This window comes from Heloderma suspectum, chromosome 1 (assembly GCF_057233095.1).
Source record: "Heloderma suspectum isolate Gila_16-S chromosome 1, 16-S_ref, whole genome shotgun sequence".
Classification (NCBI taxonomy): domain Eukaryota; kingdom Metazoa; phylum Chordata; class Lepidosauria; order Squamata; family Helodermatidae; genus Heloderma; species Heloderma suspectum.
This window is the reverse complement of record NC_139458.1, coordinates 49,427,941-49,449,313: the sequence shown is the minus strand read 5'-3', so window position 1 is coordinate 49,449,313 and position 21,373 is coordinate 49,427,941. Positions and strand designations below refer to the sequence as shown.

At 44.1% G+C, this 21,373-nt stretch overlaps 1 protein-coding gene across 2 annotated transcripts in view; it reads right to left on the bottom strand.

The window, feature by feature from the left end:
* LOC146357189 (uncharacterized) overlaps nucleotides 1-10,383 on the bottom strand; it is a 48,837-nt gene extending 38,454 nt beyond the window's left edge. Inside the window, exons 1-3 of one of the 2 annotated variants that reach the window (XM_084827081.1) lie at nucleotides 10,189-10,383; nucleotides 9,531-9,610; nucleotides 2,910-2,966 (exon numbers count right to left, since the gene is read on the bottom strand). In XM_084827081.1, coding sequence (XP_084683207.1) covers nucleotides 2,910-2,966; nucleotides 9,531-9,610; nucleotides 10,189-10,343 — 292 coding nt within the window. In that variant the 5' untranslated portion in view covers nucleotides 10,344-10,383. The remainder of the gene's footprint in view (nucleotides 1-2,909; nucleotides 2,967-9,530; nucleotides 9,611-10,188) is intronic. The other variant, XR_014786621.1, reaches the window with a different exon arrangement.
* Nucleotides 10,384-21,373: the final 10,990 nt, after the last annotated feature.

Here is a 21,373-nt window from a genome sequence, read left to right as displayed (position 1 = left end):
ATCTCAAGAGCCTCTTGTTGAGGGTGAAAGAGGAGAGTGCAAAAGCTGGTTTGAAACTCAACATTAAAAAAACTAAGATCATGGCATCTGGCCCCATCACTTCCTGGCATATAGAAGGGGAAGAAATGGAAGCAGTGACAGATTTTATTTTCTTGGGCTCCAAGATCACCGCAGACGGTGACTGTAGCCATGAAATTAAAAGATGCTTGCTCCTGGGGAGGAAAGCTATGGCAAACCTAGACAGCATAGTAAGAAGCAGAGACATCACCTTGCCGACAAAGGTCCACATAATCAAAGCTATGGTTTTCCCAGTAGTAATGTATGGCTGTGAGAGCTGGACTATAAGGAAGGCTGAGCGCCGAAGAATTGATGCTTTCGAACTGTGGTGCTGGAGAAGACTCTTACGAGTCCCCTGAACTGCAAGGAGGTCCATTCAGTTCATCCTAAAGGAAATCAGCCCTGAGTGCTCATTGGAAGGACAGATACTGAAGCTGAAGCTCCAATATTTTGGCCACCTAATGCGAAGAGAAAACTCTCTGGAAAAGACCCTGATGCTGGGAAAGATTGAAGGCAAAAGGAGAAGGGGACGGCAGAGGATGAGATGGCTAGATAGCATCACCGATACAATGAATATGGACTTGAGCACACTCCGGGAGAGAGCGCAGGACAGGAAGGCCTGGCGTGCTATGGTCCATGGGGTCACGAAGAGTCGGACACGACTGAACAACAAGTCCCATTAAACTTCTCTTGACCAAACCCCCAAAACTCACAATGTAGGGATAAGAGCATGTAGTTAGAAGAATGATTTCTTCTGCTAAGCAAAAAGGGGAGGTACAGTGGCTCAGTGGTAGAGCACCTGCTTTGCATTCAGAAAGTCCCAGGTTCAATCCCCTGCATATCCAGACAGGACTAGGAATGAATCCTGCCTAAAAACCTGGAGAGCCACTGCCAGTCAGTGTTGACAATACTGAGCTAGATGGACCAATGATCTGCCTCAGTACAAGGCAGTTTCCTTTCTCCTAGTGGGGGAAACGTTAATCCAACAATCACTCACTCAAGTTTGACCAATGCTGAGTGGAAATCTTTGCCTGATAGTTATGCCAACCCCAGGCCAAATGCTCTAAGCTGCTCAGCAATTGATCCAGTAACAGTTCCCAAAATGTACAGGCTCTGGACTCTTGGTACCAGATTAGCTCTACTGTCTCCTTTAATTTAACAAGGCCCTGCAGAGCTGGACAGCTGCCAGTCAGTCTGTCAAGACGGGAACTATTTTGGGAATTTTTATGATGGAATAATATTTTTTTGGTAAACAAACGGAAAGCTGTTAAACAGGGACCTTCACCTCTCAGCTCCCGGTTCACCTCCCTCACTGCTGCAAAGCCACAGTGGTTGCACTGTCCACCTCAAAGAACTCCCCTCACAGCTCTAGTGGGGAGAAAATAAACAGCAGCCTTTTTGCTCTCTTTTCATTAACTTTTCAACACAAAAATGCAAGGAAGAAAAAGAGACTTTTGGGTTCAATGGGCAGAATGAAGCATTTACCCACTGGATTTAATCCTCCAAAATGCCCAGAAGGTACAATGGCATATTGCCAGCAATCGGAACTATGCAAATATGCACGCAGCATGCTCTGCTCATCATTTAAAATCACACAACTCTTCCTTTCCACTTTACTGTTGAGCAGTTTAGCTTTCAGGAGTGAAGCTTGGCCATCAGGCATCAGATGGCTGGGCACCTGCCAAGAGCTCACACCCTAGCAGGGGCCCACTAACAAAAGCCCCTTGGCATAGCTCTTCCTCGTCACCATTGCAACCTGCTTGTTCAACTGCCTCACTCTGGCCCAGTCAACAGTGGTGGTGAGGAGGAGCAGGAGATGCCACTGCCTACTTGCACACTGGCTCTCTGACTGTCAAGCAAGCAAGTGGTAGCAATGATGAGAAAGAGGTGACAATGATGAGAAGGCAATAGCAGCTAGTGGCAATGGCAGTGAGAAGGTGAACTCACCAAAGGAGGGGAACCATTGATGTTGTCTTGCCCAAGGGCCATGAAAAGCCTGAAGCCAGCCCTGTTGGGATATGAACATAAGGAGTAGACCTAATAGAGAAAGAGGAGTTTCCTACCATGTTTGGCCAAATGGAATGGTATGACAACTGGTTCTAAAATAAAAGTAGTAGGAACTCAGTAAACTGTCAAGGCAAACTTACACTAGAGTTCCATGCATGCTTACTTGGACGTGTGTCCCATTGTGTTAGATGGGGTTTATTCTCAGGTAAATCTTCATAGAATTTCAGCCTTAGGGTGTCATCCTACATACACTTACGTGGGAATATGCCCGAAAGAACTCAATGGGACTTACTTCTGTGTAGACATGCATAGGATTGCACTCTTAGTGGCATTGTAGGGGCTGACGTATAGGAATTCCAGGTGCAATGATTGACATTTCAAAGAAGCTAGGTGCCAACAGCAAAGTGTTGCTACTCCCCTAAAATCATAAGACTGGTTGAACATAGTTACATTTATACCATGCTGAATTTGCTGAAGGAAAATAGGCCTGTTAGTCTATGTGAAGTGAATGGAGGTTCATTGTATTTCAATGATCAACAGAACAATCCTATACATATCTAGTCAGAAGTCAGTCCGATTGCACCCAGTGGGGCTTACTCCCAGGTAAGTGGGTATATGATTGTAGCCCAAGTCTCCTGTGCTGCTGTTCTCATGCTGGATTGAAATTTTTGGCTAAACTTTTTAGGATTATATTGTAGAACTATGTGTATTATTGGTTTTCATCTGGATTATCCTATCATTCGATCCTTATCATTCATTTTTATTATTGAGTCCCAGTATTGGGAAAAAGGCGGGATATAAATAAATATAATAATAATAATAATAATAATTTTATATACTCTTACATTGTATTTTGCATGCTGTCTTGATGGATCTCTGAGCCAAATGTCCAGGAAGAAATTCTAAATGAACGAACAAATAAATGTCAAATGATCCAACTGCTTCAGTCTAGTCTTGACAGCCAATTTTTGAAATATCAAATTATTTATCTTCTGGTTTTCTCAACCAAGAAAGCACATTTTCATATTTAATAATCATACATTTGCATGTATATTATTGTCACCCAACATGTTACTCCCCACATGGTAAAACGTCCAGAATGTAAAGAGTCAGTGCATATGAACAAAGCTGTGAAAACTAGTTTCAAAGTAAGACAGATTTTATGTTGCCAAATAGATAGCTAAATAAGTGATGTTGTTATGTACACATTCAGTACAAACCAATACAAAATGTACACTTAGGAAATATCAATTTTACCAGCCCTAAAAAGACATTATTTTATACATTAGTTTGCGCATCAACATCCAGGAATTTTGTTGTTCAGTCGTTCAGTCGTGTCCGACTCTTCGTGACCCCATGAACCATAGCACGCCAGGCCTTCCTGTCCTGCACTCTCTCCTGGAGCGTGCTCAAGTTCATATTCATTGCATCGCTGATGCTATCTAACCATCTCATCCTCTGCCGTCCCCTTCTCCTTTTGCCTTCAGTCTTTCCCAGCATCAAGGGTCTTTTCCAGAGAGTTTTCTCTTCGCATTAGGTGGCCAAAATATTTGAGCTTCAGCTTCAGTATCTGTCCTTCCAATGAGCACTCAGGGTTGATTTCCTTTAGGAAGGACTGATTTGACCTCCTTGCAGTCCAGGGGACTCGTAAGAGTCTTCTCCAGCACCACAGTTCGAAAGCATCAATTCTTCGGCGCTCAGCCTTCCTTATAGTCCAGCTCTCACAGCCATACATTACTACTGGGAAAGCCATAGCTTTGATTAGATGGACCTTTGTCAGCAAGGTGATGTCTCTGCTTCTTACTATGCTGTCTAGGTTTGCCATAGCTTTCCTCCCAAGGAGCAAGCGTCTTTTAATTTCATGGCTACAGTCACCATCTGCGGTGATCTTGGAGCCCAAGAAAGTAAAATCTGTAACTGCTTCCATTTCTTCCCCTTCTATATGCCAGGAAGTGATGGGGCCAGATGCCATGACCTTCGTTTTTTTTAATGTTGAGTTTCAAACCAGCTTTTGCACTCTCCTCTTTCACCTTCAACAAGAGGCTCTTTAGATCCTCTTCGCTTTCTGCCATTAGGGTGGTAACGTCTGCATATCGGAGGTTGCTGATATTTCTCCCGGCAATCTTAATTCCGACCTGTGATTCATCCAACCCGGCGTTTCTCATGGTGTACTCTGCATATAAGTTAAATAAGCAGGGTGACAATATGCAGCCTTGTCGTACTCCTTTCCCAATTTGGAACCACTCGGTTGTTCCATGTCTGGTTCTTACAGTTGCTTCTTGACCCTCATACAGGTTTCTCAGGAGACAGGTAAGGTGGTCTGGTACTCCCATCACTTTAAGAATTTGCCAGTTTGTTGTGATCCATACAATCAAAGGCTTTAGCGTAGTCAATGAAGCAGAAATAGACGTTTTTCTGGAATTCTCTTGCTTTCTCCATGATCCAGCGAATGTTGGCAATTTTATCTCTAGTTCCTCTGCCTCTTCGAAACCCAGCTTGTACTTCCGGTAGTTCTCGGTTCGCATACTGCTGAAGCCTAGCTTGTAGGACTTTGAGCATCACCTTGCTGGCATGTGAAATGAGCGCAATTGTGCGGTAGTTTGAACACTCTTTGGCGTTGCCCTTCTTTGGAATTGGAATGTAAACTGACCTTTTCCAGTCTTGTGGCCACTGTTGAGTGCTCCAAATTTGTTGGCATATTGAGTGCAGCACTTTAACAGCATGATCTTTTAGGATTTTAAATAGCTCAGCTGGAATACTGTCATCTCCGCTAGCTTTGTTGTTACTAATGCTTCCTAAGGCCCACTTGACTTCACTCTCGAGGATGTCCGGCTCAAGTTCAGTGACCGCACTATCATGGCTATCAGGGACATTCAGATCTTTCCTGTATAGTTCTTCTGTGTATTCTTGCCACCTCTTTTTGATCTCATCTGGTTCTGTTAGGTCACTGCCTTCTTTGTCCTTTAACATGCCCGTCTTTGCACAAAACGTTCCCTTGAGATCTCCAATTTTCTTGAAGAGATCTCTAGTCTTTCCCATTCTGTTGTTTTCCTCGATTTCTTTGCATTGTTCATTTAAGAAGGCCTTCTTGTCTCTCCTTGCTATTCTCTGGAACTCTGCATTCAGTTGGATATATCTTCCCCCTTCTCCCTTGCTTTTCGCTTCCCTTCTTTCGTGAGCTAATTGTAAAGCCTCATCAGACAGCCACTTTGCTTTCTTGCATTTCTTTTTCTTTGGGACGGATTTCGTTGCTGCCTCCTGAACAATGTGACGGACCTCCGTCCATAGTTCCTCAGGCACTCTATCAGGTCTAATCCCTGAAATCTATTCCTCACCTCCACTGCATATTCATAAGGGATATGATTTAGGTCATACCTGAATGGTTTAGTGGTTTTCCCTACGTGTTTCAATTTAAGCCGAAATTTTGCAACAAGAAGCTCATGATCTGAGCCACAGTCAGCTCCAGGTCTTGTTTTTACTGACTGTATGGAGCTTCTCCATCTTTGGCTGCAAAGGACATAATCAATCTGATTTTGATATTGACCATCTGGTGATGTCCATGTGTAGAGTCGCCTCTTGTGCTGTTGGAAAAGAGTGTTTGCTATGATCAGCGTGTTCTCTTGGCAAAACTCTATTAGTTTTTGTCCTGTTTCATTTTGTACACCAAGGCCATGCCTGCCTGTTATCCTGGTGATTTCTTGACTTCCTACTTTAGCATTCCAATCCCCTATGATGAAGAGGACATCTTTTTTTGGTGTTAGTTCTAGAAGGTGTTGTAGGTCTTCATAGAACCGATCAACCTCAGCTTCTTCGGCATCAGTGGTTGGGGCATAGACTTGAATTACTGTGATGTTGAATGGTTTGCCCTGGATTCATACTGAGATGATTCTATCGTTTTTGAGATTGTACCCCAGTACTGCTTTTCCCACCCTTTTGTTGACTATGAATGCTACTCCATTTCTTCTAAGGGATTCTTGCCCGCAGTAGTAGATATGATGGTCACCTGAATTAAATTCGCCCATGCCTGTCCATTTGAGTTCACTGATTCCCAAGATGTCGATGTTCAGTCTTGCCATCTTATGTTTGACCACCTCCAGCTTACCTTGATTCATTGATCTGACATTCCAGGTTCCTAAACAATATTGTTCTTTACAGCATCGGATTTTCTTTTCACCACCAGACACATCCAGAGCTGAGTGTCCTTTCGGCTTTGGCCCAGCCGCTTCACTCTTTCTGGCACTACTTGGAAATTCCCTCTGCTCTTCCCCAGTAGTATATTGGACACCTTCCGACCTGAGGGGCTCATCTTCCGGCGTCATCTCTTTTAGCCTTGTGATACTTTCCATGGGGTTTTCTTGGCAAGAATACTGGCGTGGGTTGCCATTTCCTTCTCCAGTGGACCACATTTTGTCAGAACTTTCTGCCATGACCTGTCTGTCTTGGGTGGCCCTGCACGGCATAGCTTATGGCTTCACTGAGTTACGCAAGCCCCTTCGCCACAACAAGGCAGTGATCCATGAAGGGGATCCAGGAATTAGCCTCTAGCAATTTCTTTGGCTCAGATGTTTTGTTCCTACATACTTTTTTAGTTTGTTTTTTTTTAAACTAAGATCTTCATTACAGGCTCTTCAGACCGCACTCTTGATATCTATCTCACTTGGACTAATCATGTGCTCCCCTATATCTATTCTCATCTATTCCTGTATCACATTTCTGTACCTTATAGAAAACTGTGCAACTCTTGTTTAGGCTGCAACATGTGACACAGGGAAATTGCGGCACCTACATAGAGGTGTATAAGAGCATCATGTTACAACCCATATAGGAATCATGCAGTTTTGTAGTTGGAAGTGACTATGTGTAGGAGTTTCATAATATTTGAATCAACCCTGAGGGGATCCAAATCATTCTGTTGATGCAACAAAACAACTGGATTTCTTAGTCACATCTTATGCCTGCAATAGAAAAAGAAAAATGATAACGTATACTATATCCCCTTCCATAGCACTTAAAAAAAAAATAATCTGTATTCTAGTCCATACAGCATTCTCTCCCAATTGTATAAGATTCAGGCTGTGTGAAACCCACTGCCATGTATAGGATGTGTTAGGATCTCCTCGCTTGCTACTATGATAGGCGGCTGCATTTTAAGAGACGTTTTTCCTCTCATAGACTTCAGCCTGCACTGGTGACCTACTGGTCCTGTGTTATTTATGACCTTGTAATGTGTTCCCTTGGAAATAATGGGTGTCATATCCCAAACATGGTCTATGATTTCACTGCAGGATCAGGCAGAAGAACAGATGGTTTCCTCCCTTAAAGTTCATCTCTCCAATCTATTCTTTCATATTGGCAGAGTTGTGGGGAGGTGGCTTGGAATACCTAAGAACCATGTGGATCAGGACTGATAGGGTGAGAAATTATATAATCAAGGAAACTGATTGGTGGTGGTGGTGGGGAACAGTATTGCAAAAGCTTGTGCATGGGTGAATGCTTCTTCCAAGTACATTGTGGTTAGTCTTTTTCTGTGAATCACTTTGAATAACTCAAGTGTTGTCCTGGAGGTCTATGCCTCTCTATGTAAATGAGCAGCAAACAGATTTGGGTACCAGGGGACCCTGACATTAGGCAGTTAAGTAACCTTGATGGAGTTTGCTTACAAACACAGAAGCCTGTGCTAACAACTCTGCTTTGTGTCACTCGGAAGCACAGGCTCCAGTCCTTTCCAATTTCTCACCTGTCCAGACTGGTTGAGAGAGAAAATGTCTTTTTATTGAGGGCTGAAAAGAAAACCGCACCTATTACTGCATATTCCCCTGTGCAGTGTTAACCCTTCACTTACAGGTAGTTCTCAAGAGGATATCCCTGAACCATAAACACTGTGTGTATTTGGCCAAGATATACTGCGTGTGTGCCCGGGTGTGTATGTGTCCCTGAAGTAGTAACCCTTCACTTGCTGGCAGATTTCTTGGAAGCTTGTCCCTGGAGTAACCCTTTGCTGACTGAGAGTTCTAGTATTTATCCCTGTGGTGCTAATCCATGTGTAATGTGCACTGAGCTTGGATGTGGGAAAGCCAGGTCCAAATCTCACTTGGTGGCTTTGAGCAAATAAGGGCACTATCCTATATATGTTTAGCAGAAAAAAGTCCTACAACTCCCAGCATGCCCCAGGCAGCCATGCTGGGAGTTACAGGACTTTTTTCTGTCTAAACATGCATATCATTGTGCCCTATCTTTCAGCCTAACCTACCTCTCAGGGTTGTTGTGTTCGTAGAAGGCTGCTATGAACTCGTGGGAGGAAGCATGGAATAAAAATGGTGGGTTGGATCCAAGATCTGTCTTCTGTGGACGGAAGGGCTGTGCTGACGGAAGTTTCATTGAAGTGAACCCTAGTCCACAATAGTTTATGCTGTAATTAGTCTTTTAGTCTTGAAGGTGCCACAAGACACTTGATTATTTAAGTAAGGGTGTGTTCAGATAGCAATTCTTCAGACTGTCATGCAGGTGGATTCAGTGCATGACCTGTGTCTGTGCCAGTTCCCAAGCTACTCCACACAACAGGCAAGGCACTAATGGGTTCAGTGCACATTTTATTTATTATTTAAAACATTTATATCCCACCCTATATAATTAAGAACTCAGGGTGGCATACAGATAAAATCAATTTAAACAGTATAAAACAGTAAGTAATTTAAACAGCTAAAACATATTAAACATTAAACAACCTAATACCAATAAAAATCTAAAACAATAAAACAGTTAAAATGGTGTGCTACTTTAGGGAATGCATTTAGACCTCAAAGGCTTTGGTTAAAAGCCATGTTTTTACTTGGTGCCGAAATGAAACCAATGTCTGCACCAATTGGGTCTCCAAGGGGAGGGCATTCGACAACTGGGGTGCCACAGCAGAGAAAACCTTCTCCCATGTCCCACCATAGCATATGTCTCACACCGGTGGGATGCAGAGAAGGGCCCCTCCAACAGATCTCAGTCCTTGGGCAGGCATATATAGGGAGAAATGATCCCTCAAATATTGAGGTCGCAAGCCCCTTGGAGCTTTAAATGTCATCACCAAAACTGTTAATTCTGACCAGAAGCATACTGGCAGCCAGTGCAATTCCTTTAAAACTGGTGTTATATGGTTTTTTTTACAAGATGTTCTGGTCAGCAGTCTAGATGCTGCATTTTGGACTACCTGCAACTTCCAAGTCATCTTCAAGGGAAGCCCCACATAAAGTGCACTGCGGTAGTCTATTCAGGAAGTTACCGGTGCATGTAACTACTGTGGCTGTTATCCCTGTCCAGGAAAGGCCATAGCTGGCGGATCAGCCGAAGCTGGCCCCAAGTACTCCAGGCCATGGAGTCCACCTGGGGCTCCAGTGACAGGGATGGATCTAGGAGTAGTCCCAAGCTATGCGCCCACTCCTTCAGGGGGAGTGCAACCCCATCCAGGACAGGTCGCTTACCCAATTCCCGGACTTGGGAACCACCAATCCACAGAGCTTCCGTCTTGTCAGGATTCAGCTTCATATAGATGTTGAACAGCCTGGGGGACAGAATAAGAAGCCTGTGGCACCTCACAGCTTAATAGCCATGGGGTAGAGCAGGAATCCCACAATACTACCTTGGTCCAAAACTGTGGCTGTTATGTAAGGCCCCTGTGCTAGCAGTTACCTCTTTTTTTTTTTTTTACTTCTCCCCACTCCTCACCTTTTTCTGCAGGAATTAGCAACTTGTGGTCCTCCAGGTGTTTTGGCCTACCCATCATCCCTCACCATTGGCAATGCTGGCTAGGGCCAATGGGGATTGTAGGCCAAAACATCTGGAGGGCCCCAAGTTGCCCACCCCTGCAAGTTTAGCATTACCAGGGGCGCCCTACCATTAGGCAGCGTGATGCGACTGCCTCAGGCAGCAGATGGAGGGCAGAAGCAGCAGCCTCCTCAGCTATTCCTCCAGAGCTGCTGGCTGTTCCCCTCTGTCAGAGGAGAGACCAGTTTATGCCATGTAGCCTGTCCTGGGTGCCCCTAGGCTAGCCTGCTGCCCTCAGGTCAAGGGCCAGTCCCTGACTCTCAGCCTAACCTACCTCACTGGGCTGTTGTGAGGATAAGATTGACAGGATCATACCTGTCGCCTTGGGCTCCTTGGGAGGAAAAGACGGGATATAAAAGTAACAAATAAATAGAAGAAGCTGTTCCGTCCTCAGTGTTGAAGTAAGATTCAACTGCCAACCCAGTTGGCTTCTGTGGCTGGGGCTGGGGCCGGGGTAGCGGGGGCGCCATCTTGTCCTTCCCCTCAAGCAGCAAAATATCTTGGGCGAGCTCTGCCCTGTAAGCATGCAAAAGAGACAGCAGGAAAAGCCTCGTGTCTCTGCTAAGCAACCTCACTTTTTATCTCGCCATCACCTCATGAGCCTGCTCCCAACACTCAGCTGCTTTCTCCGCCCTCCCTTATCCAACACTGCGGGCTGCCTCCACCTTTTGTCGCCCAAACAAAGGTGCGGCGCCTTCAGTTGAATAACACGCCGAGTTGAATAAGAATAACTGAATCGAACATTCAGCTGAATAACACGCCGAGGCGTTCGGCAAATGCAGTTAGCCAGCCCGTCACGGCATCTCCCGCCATCAGGTGGGCCACACTCGCGGAATTTCTGCCAGCTGGGGGGGGGGAGTGCCGCCCCTCACCCCAGCCCGTCCGTGTCCTGGTCGAGATGCCACCTCAGGCATCCCACCCCCTCCACCCGGGGGACTGGGGCCCTAACACGACCCGCCCCCGAGGCTTGTGCTGTGGTCCCCGCTCGGCTCCCGCGCTTCCCCTTCCCCGCTTCGAGCGAAATAAGCCGGCCCTCTCTCCCGCCTGGCGCCTCGCCTCCCTCCTGCCTTCCTTTTGATTTCTCGGAAGAAATCCCGGCGGTTGGCCCCCTCCGGCTGCAGTGTTGTGATGTTGTTTTCCTTTCGTCGCTATGGGCAGGGATTTCAGGCAGGGAGAGGAAACGGGCGGGAGAGAAGGGAAAAGGGGGCGTGATCCGGGAGAGGGCAGAAGGCAGGAGCCGCGCGCTCGCCGAAGAAGGCCCGGCGGTGGCGACGGCTTGCAAGGCCCAGCAAGCCCACCTCCAGTGAGCGATTCCAGCCGTACGAGGTGAAACCCCTGTACAGGTGTGGTGGCCTGTGCGTGTACAGCTCTGCTGCACGCTTTTCGAGCAGAACTAAACCGTGCAGACGTGACTGTCTGGTGTGTGTGTTCACCCGCAGTTGCCCAAGGGTTCTGCACCGGGAACTCTGCCTCGATCGGTCCACGTTCTGGCTGGCACGATCTCCTCTACGCGTGGAGAATGTCCACCGGTTCACTTTTCTGCACCGTGCGAAAGTAGATTTCAGATCACAACACAATGCAGACTGTGTGTTTACTCCCAGACAGCAAGAAATTGGTGCTTCGATGCCTTAAACTGGATTCCTGCATTGAGCAAGGGGCTGGAGTCGATAGTCTAAATGGCGCCTTCCAACTCTAGGAGTCTACGAAATAACCTACTTAAGAAGAGCCATGCTGGATCAGACCCCGGGTCCATCTAGTCCAACAGTCTGTTCACGCAGCGGCCAACCAGCTGCCGACGGGAAACTCACAAGGCAGGACATGAGTGCAATAGCACCCTCCCGCCCATGTTCCCCAGCAATTGGTGTACACAGACATACTGCCTCTGGTACTGGAGGTGGCATATAGCCATCAGGACTAGTAGCCATTGGCAGCCTTCTCCAGGAATTTGTCTAACCCCCTTTTAAAGCCATGCAAATTGGTGGGCATCACTATGTCTCCTGGTAGCAAATTCCATAGTTTTAACTGTGCCCCGTGTGAAGAAGCACTTTTATCATGCAGAGCAGATACCTCATGCACACAGTGTAGCCCCCTTCTCTTGCTCCAAGTGCTGGGGACAACCGCTGCCCCGCTACCTTGTTTGTGAGCTTCCTAGGAGTATGCAGCTGGTAGCCACTGTTGCAAACAGAGTGCTGGATTGCAGGGAGATAAAATGACTTGCCCAAGACTCCGAACTTAAGTGCATGGCAGAGATGGAATCTAAACCCCCAAACACCAAACCATTGTTTTGTCCCCATATCTGCTGCTGAAACTTACAGGAGGCAAACCAGTGAGAATAAAGGAGAATAAAAGCAAGGAGGAATTCATTTCTTAAAACGGAATTCTTAACATCACTTAACAAAAATTAATGTAACATGTTTACTCAGAAGTAAGTCAGAATTGGGAGAAAGCTATTGTCCTCCAGTTGTATCCAATGTTAGTTCTACTTAGGACTGACCCATTGAGATAAATGGGACTTAAGTTAGACTAACATTGGATACAACCTTTCACATCCTGCTTGTGGGCTTCCTAGAAGTAACTGGTTGGCCATTGCCTGAAACAGGACGCTGGACTAATAGGCCTTTGTTCTGATCCAGCAGGACTCTTCTTAAGTCTCATTTACATCACGCTCCTCAGTAAGTGTGCATGGAATGTACCCTAAGGTTCTGATTTTGGATAAACCTATAGTTTAATCACTTGCTTTTATTTCCCAATCTAATAGGAATATTTGCTTTAGCAATAAAATAAATCTTAGAAACAGAAAATACAGCAGTGGTTCAGAAAGTACTGCCAAAGTAAAATGAATATGAGAAAGAAAGGAACTCAACAGCAACATTCTAGTTGTGTTCAAATCTTTTTGTTCCAGGCAGCACCGTGTTTTGTGATAACACAAAAGTCCATAAGTAGTTGCCTATTTTCTTCTGAAATAACTAAAGTCAAACACAAAGTAGTTTTCTAAACCGGAACATCTGAATATCTGTTAATGGTTCTCAAATTTTCTTTTACATTTTGTTAAATGTATTGAAAACATGGAATTTGTGTTAAAAAATAGGAATTGCATTCTCTACAATAGCTGTCATGGTGGTAAAAGTAGTAATAAGCATTAAATAAAAAATTACACAGTGCAAAAAAGACACAGGAAAATACCCTCAAACACTGCACACTTACCTGGGAGTAAGCCCCATTGAACACAGTGATTCTTCTGAATAAACTTGGATAGGTTTAGGTTGCTAAATGTGTGTACACACATGAGACACAGGCACACAAAAGGGAACAAAGCATGCATGGTCACAGAGCAAACACCATCTCTCCCTCCCCCCCTTCCAGACCCAGACATACACACACACGCACACACACACACACAGAGTCATTCACATTCTGTTGATGCTAGAACATCTCAGCCAGCGTCTGGACCGTGTGTACAATTCCTTTTTTGTGCATTAGGAACTGAATGCATTCCCACTTACCCCTGGATAGGGGATCTGCACTTTTGATGGGAAGTTACATTTGTGTACAGCCAACTGTGATGTTCTAGTGTCTCTAGAACTGGGACCAAATAATTTGTATATGTTATTTAGTAAATAAGGTTTTAATTGTTTTCCTCTACCACAGCCCAAAGATGAGACCTTATTGTGTTCTAGGCTGCTACTGAAAAACAAAGTTTGAGACCGTAAAGGGTTTTTTACAACACTTGTAGGTTTCACACCACTGAAAACCTCAAACTGCTAGAAGAAATTGATAAGAACTGGCATATTTAATTTTTAAAAGAGACTTCTATAAGAGGAGCAATGAATTAGGGTTATTCTAAGTACAGTTACTTTGGAGTAGCCAGTAAATGCTACTGCATTCAGTGAAAAAAGCAAAGAGGCTTGTGACACCTTAGACCAGATGTAGGCAACATGGTGCCCTGCACATGTTTTGGACTACACTTCCCATAATGCCTGACCATTGGCCATTCTGGCTGGGGCTGATGGGAGTTGTAGTCCAAAACATTGAAGGGTACCTGGTTGCCTGTCCCTGCCTTAGAATAATACATTTATTCTAGCATACGTTTTCACTGACGCTGTCCACTTCAGCAGATGCATGAAGATGTATTCAGTGAAACTCTCTTAGAATAGAGTAGGATGCCAAACAAAATCTGCAGCCCCTAAAAATGATGTAAATCCATGTTCAGCAAATAGTTTTCTTGCACCACCACCTGAGAGGACCATGAAGGGGAGGGTCGCTAGTTCAGTGGTAGAGCACATGCTTTGCATGCAGACTGTCCCAGATTCAGTCCCTGGCATCTCCACTTAGAAGGGTACCTTAGCAGGGGATAAGAAAAAGGCTGGAGACCAGGGACTAGCTGCTGCTAGTCAGAGAGAGTTCTGGGCTGGATGGATCAATGGTCTGAGTCAGCAAAAGTCATGTTTCATAGGTTTATATGTTATAAGCTGTTCTGGGGATGATAGTCAAAGAGCAGGGAACAAACAAACAATGGTGATGATGGTGATTAGGTAGTAGGTTAGCATTCCAGCCCATCTTCTAAAGTAGCCTGTCACCAACATCACTTGCCAAAGAGCCCAATTTTCCACTCCTTTGTTTGCCTCTAGGATCCTCTTAAAATTGTTTCTCTGCTCATGACTAAGACATAGCAAGAAGGTGCTGTTGCACTCATGTCCTGCTTGAGGGTTTCCCATACGCAGCTAGTTGGCCACTGTGTGAACAGAAAATTGGACTAGATGGACCCCTGGTCTGATCCAGCATGGCTCTGCTTATGTTCTTAAGACCAGCTTATTTGTGCTTATGTTCTTCCCCAACCAGATGCCCTCCAGATAGGTTGGACTACAGTTCCTACCATCCCCAGCCAGCATGATCAATGGGGATGGTAGCAGTTGAAATCTAACACATCTGGAGGGCACAAGGTTAGGGAAGGCTAGCATAAGACCATATGAAGTAGACTAGCTGGCCTGGATTTTGCTGAGCAGTTCCTTCTGCAGCACATGTGGAAATGAACTTCTATGTGTGGGTCTTTTTGCAAGATGTTGTCACATTTTTACTATTAGTAGATATATCCAGGCCACAGATGACGTGTGATATTTGCTTTTGTCAATTAAAAGGATTACCACGTATATATAATATACATATTTATTATTCTATTCTTATTTGTGTTATATTTCAGTAGTTACACATTATTTTAGTATACATTTGGAACTACTCTTCTTATTTCTTCTGCTAGAGTGGGAGCACTCTTCCCCCCTTCTGCTGTTTTCCTCAAGCTGTGATATAAAGTATTGATATTTCTTTATTCTAAATATTTCTATGTCATCTTTTGAGGCAAAGCCTCCCAAAGGCAGTTCACACAGTAAAATTTAAAAAATAAAATAAAAATAAAATAGAATTACTTAAAACAACAAACATTTAAAATAGCCAATATACATGCATTGTAGTTATACATAAGTAATGGTGTCACAATAAATATCAGGGCATGTGGCAAGGTAAATAATGAGAGCTCTAGATTTGTATATGATCATAATGCCTGAAGTCAGAAGAAATAATGAGGGACAATAAAAAGAGAAACTAGGGATTTGGCTGGTTTTAGGGCAAGTGATGGCAGCAGATGGAAAACAAATGCTGGATAGTTTCTAGGTGTAGGAGCAAGGAGGCAATTAAGGAATTAGAAAGGGAGAGCAACCATCTCTGATCCCAAGCTGGAATAATTTACCCTGTCTGTACTGCACAAAATAGCAATGGGGAAAGTCCTCTCATAAGAATATAAGTAGAACCATGCTCAATCAGACCAAAGGTCCGTCTAGTCTAGCGTTCTGGTCATGCAGAACGTGGCCAACTGCCTGTGGAAAGCCCAGAAATAGGAAACGATTGCAGTAGCACCATCCTGGTAGGATCGAGAGACTATAGGTCAGCCTTCCCAAATCTTGTACCCTCCATGCTAGCTGAGAATGATGGGAGTTGCAGTCCAACATCTGAAAGGCACCACAGGCAGGGCAGGCTGACCTATAGGTACGGATGTTGGAGAAATCTGCAACAGACTCAAATGAGTTCAAATTTCTATGAATCAGACCTGCAGATTCCGCAGTGGACCAGCTTTTCCTGAGTTGCATGGATGCCGTGGACTGGCGGACTGTTTTTTTTTTTTTACTTTCCGCAATTTTACACAAATTTAGTTGTAGAAAAATACGTAAAATAAAAAAACACTGACTGAAAATGTGCATTCCACCCATAGGCTAAAGCATGAAAATGCACATTTTGGGGGGATTTGCGCATTTTCACAAGTGTGAATTTGTGCAAATGAGAATTTGTGTAATTTCAGGCAATTGGAATGAATCTGATTCGATCAATGAGCGGACAATGGAATGAAAGGCCCCTGACAATCCACAAAACGCAGACAAAGCATATTTTACAAATCTGTACATCTCTACCTATAGATGGTAGTTCCCTTTATAATATACATTTGCTATATAAAGGACATAAGAGTGTCAACATCCAAGGCTTTTGTTAGGCATCATCACCATCTGTGAATGAGGCAGACACAATCACATGTGATACTTGTCCTAATTAACATTTGACTTGTTGTCAACATTTTTCCACTTGTGGTGGAAATCTTTCCCGCTCAGAATGCTGGCTTTGCCTGGACTTGTTTTGAGTTTGATTGGTTTCCAGTTTTGTTTTTTAAATGCAGATGGCCATTTGGAATCCTGTGTATACCACTACTGCAATGGGCGGAGCAGAATTCTAACAACTATAGTGGCGGTGGGGAAATGGAGTGGGACGGTGCTATTGCAGGAACATCATTCTGTCAGGGCATAATTTGCAAGCAACCTGACTGTAATCTCTGACCTCACAAGAAATGTGACCATCACAATGGAAAGAGCAGAACGAGAAGGACAAAGTTTAAGAATGTGTTGAAGTCATCACATGGTTTAGTCATAGGATTATAAACTAATATTATAAGCTAAGTAATGAAATGTGTGTATTTATGTAGGTATTATATAAACTGGAAATGCTTAGTTATCTCTCCTGAAGATGTGCAATACAATCCTATGTATGTTTACTTGGAAGTAAGTCCTACTGTGTTCAATGGGATTTACTCCTATATAAATGTGTATAGGGTAGAAGCCTTAGTGCAAAAGGAGAATTAATCATTGCCAGTGTTTCCTGTCTGCTTTAATTTCTACTCACTGCCAAAGCACTTTTCTCCAATAATAAAAATGTTGACTGAAAATTCCTACTAAGGCTCTTCATACATTCTTTTTATCTTCCATTTCTTCAGTATAATATTTCATCTTCTTTCAATCTCCAGTTAGCTTTTTGTCACCCAGATAAAACTAAAATACACTCAATAATAACAACACTGCAAAAGAGAAACTTGATAAAATGTTGCTTTTGGTGATATTTTATGGAGCGGAGCATCTGTTTCTCCCCCAGCCGCCTGTGCGTGCATTGGAACTCCTGGCTATTCCCAACTGCTGTGACCTTAGGCGAATGGTAATTTTTCTTTGTCAGTATAAATGCAACCACTGCCATCACTGACTTGTCCGAAGGAATAGTTTGCTTGCCCTCCAATTTCCCACCCTTTGATTGTGTTGCCTTTTGGTAAAGTTTCTGCCATTGATGAAACACTGGGTGATTAATGGATCCTTATTGCTCTTTTAAACCAAACAGAATATCTATAAAATCAATGTGTTTCTTTCATGTTTGCATAAACCAAAACCTGAGTTGGGAATTAAGAGTTTCCTATCCCAGCCACGTGCACTGAACACTGCAAGCGTAATGTGGGAGTTAAAGACAACACCCATTATGTGATGCCAGACTGCAGTAACTCTTAGGGAACAATCCTATGTATGTTTAGACAGAAAAACGTCCTACAACTCCCAGCATGCTGGGGAATGCTGGGAGTTGTAGGACTTTTTTCTGTCTAAACATGGGATTATGCATTATGCCTCCATTGTTATCTTCCTACCTTTACTCCAGAATAATATCTCTTATCATTGTTGAAAACTGCACTGAAAAATGAGGGAAATACAGTCAATCCTGTTTTCTGAACTGCTGGTTTTTAAAATTTATTTGATATTTAATACTTCTTTAATGTTGATCTTCAGAGCAGTTCTGGCCCCACTACTGCAGTACTGCTGGCAAGGGGAGGATGGCAGTGGGCAAAAGGGGACTGAGTTGATCCTCTTTTAGTGGCAAGATTCAAGAAAGCAGAACTTTTTAGATCAGAAGGTAAGCAGGTACTTAAGAAGTATATACATGGTTTTCTGACGTGAGGCCTAAATGAGTGACTTGGATGCCCACCTCTTTCAATTTGTAACTGGCCTTTCTGCTCATGCTGCAGCCTTAGTATGGGTTGTACCAGTCTTACCTGAGTCCCATTCATTTCAGTAGGTCTACTTTAAGTAGGACTAACATTGGATACAACCCTATGCTTCCAGGACGGATTGGGGGTCATGGTCTTTGTCTCCTGTACAAACAAATGCAGGCTGCAAATTAGAGACCCCCAGGAAGGCAGAAGATATTTATTTATGCAGATTAGCAGAGTGTGGATATGAAATATGAATATGACCATGGCACCTCTTGATTCATCTGAAAGGGGTTTCAGCGTAGTTATCAGGCTCAGAGCTACAGAAAGCAGGTCCTAGACCTTCTGTGCAGTATTTCCCCTTCTATACACCAGATTTCCACTCTAATTTTTAAAATTTGATGTTTTCTTAGATGTGTATACATTTTAAACATTTTGAATAGTCAGAATTGCAAAGCTATGCATACTTTCTTGGAAAGAGGATCAGTCCTTAGCTGTCCCAATTTACTTATTTTATCAAACAATCACATTAAGATTCATGTATCCATCTTATTCCTTCCCCCCTCTTATTTAAGAAATATGTCTTTAAAATTGAGTTCTCTGAGCCCACATTTTAAATCAGGGCTGTGGAACCTGTGTCCCTCTGGGAGGTGGACTCCAACTCCCATCAGCCCCAGCCACCATGGCCAATGGTCAAGGATGATGGGAAATATAGTCCAACATCTGGCAGGCCACAGGTTCCCCAGCCCTGTTTCAGATCAAGATACATAAACATCTTCATATATACTTATCCCCTGTTCCTGAATACCTGGATAATTGTTGTGACTCGACTATTGGGTGATATAAAAATGCAATCAATCAATCAATCCATCAATCAAACAGACACAACTAGTGGGCTTGTGCTATCTGTTGATGGATCTGATTCTGTATATACCACAGTTTCTGTAGTGCTTCCCTTCTAAGCAGTTGGGAAGAGAAAGGACTATAATGAAGGGGGGAAATAGAATAGAGAAAAAATGCATATGGCATAGAATCTGTCCTTGATTTAACATGGCAGATTATGGAACAAAGTGCAACTTATTTAACATGCGTTTCAGTGCTACAAGATAGTTTTTAACAAGCAGAAGGATTCCTGCCCTCATATTTTATAAGAAATCTTTGGGCCACAGATGATAGCAAAGATTTCAGCGGTTTCTAGATGGAAAGGAGAAGGGTGTTTGCAAACAAAAATGGCTTAGAATGCCCCCACCCTCCCATTTACCATATTGAACATACATGTATCATGTTGGCTAATCAATAAATGTGTAAAATAAAACATAAATGTAATTATCTCATTTTCTAGCCCATCTCATCCTGAATAACAATTCAATAAACACAAAAAATAAAATATCAGTTAAAATATTGGAGCAGCAGGGCTGTCCATGAGGCAGATAAGATGCCCTCCCCCACAATTCCACATACGGAAGTGCAACTGGACCGGCAGTGTATTTATTTATGCAGTTATACCCTACCTCTCCTCTGGGGAGCTCAAAACAACAGTTAAATCTTACTCCAACATTGACAGGACAGCATCCTCTACCACACCTGACAGCAACAGGATAGCTTTGAGAGCACAAGGCAGGTGATGCGTGGCACACACAGCTCTGTCCTCCAACACCTCATCACCACTCCCTGCCTCCACAGCATGTGCCGTCTGAGGCAGCTGCCTCATGCTTCCTAGTGGTAAGGCCGGCCCTGTAGAGCAGAAGGACATTCTAGGGAGGCAGATATTTAGTAGCCATTCTATTGTGAGGCAAGAGTATTGAAGTCTTAGGGAGCTCAGCTGAACACGAGTACAATGTCTGCCCATGAAGAAAATCCCACAGGACTCAATAGAGCTTTGTTTTTGCCATCCCTGCAGCCAACATGAGTGGACAGGTCCATGCACAGGCAGTTTAATTAATTAATTATTACATTTATATCCCGCCTTTTTTCCTCCAAGGAACTCAAGGTGGCGTACATAATCCTCCTCCTCCTCCATTTTATCCTCACAACAACAACCCTGTGAGGTAGGTTGGGCTGAGAGTATGTGACTGGCCCAAAGTCACCCAGTGAGCTTCCATGGCCGAGTGGGGACTAGAACTCGGATCTCCCGACTCCCAGTCCAGCACTCTAGCCACTGCACCATGCTGGCTCTCTTTAAGAGAGTTTAAGAGACAGTACAGGGAATGGGAGATCTGCGCATGCTTCCCGTATCCCCATCCAGCCCACTTTCCATGTGGCATGCAGGTTACTTGTACATGGTGCAGAAACTGGCAGGGTAGGGGGCAGAAATGGAGTAGGATGCACAGATCTCACACTCCTGCAATGCCCCTTGCTCTTGTTGCAGCTCTGCACTCATGCTAGCAGAGGGATGGGAAAAACAGGTCCATTGAGCCTTCTCAAGATGATCAGGGGATTGGAAACAAAGCCCTATGAGAAGAGACTGAAAGAACTGGGCATGTTTAGCCTTGAGAAGACTGAGGGGAGATAGGATACTTGAAAGGTTGTCACAGAGAGGAAGGCCAGGATCTCTTCTTGATCATCCCAGAATGCAGGGCATGGAATAATGGGCTCAAGTTACAGGAAGCCAGATTCCGGCTGAACATCAGGAAAAACGTCCTGACTGTTAGAGAAATATGACAATGGAACCAATTACCTAGGGAGGTGGTGGGCTCTCCCACGCTGGAGGCATTCAAGATGAAGCTGGACAGCCACTTGTCAGGGATGCTTTGACTTGGATTCCTGCATTGAGCAGGGGGTTGGACTCGATGGCCTTGTAGGCCCCTTCCAACCCTACTATTCTATGAGGGACTCTTCTATGCTCAGATACTGCACATATACTTAACTGTATGAAGCTTATGGTAATATCGGTTTGAAGCTGCAGGCCAGCACCCAGAAGAAAAGTGGTAAAGTAGAATTCCCCCAGCCATGAGAGTGCGGTCACTGAACTTGAGCCGGACATCCTCGAGAGTGAAGTCAAGTGGGCCTTAGGAAGCATTAGTAACAACAAAGCTAGCGGAGATGACAGTATTCCAGCCGAGCTATTTAAAATCCTAAAAGATGATGCTGTTAAAGTGCTGCATTCAATATGCCAACAAATCTGGAACACTCAACAGTGGCCACAAGACTGGAAAAGGTCAGTTT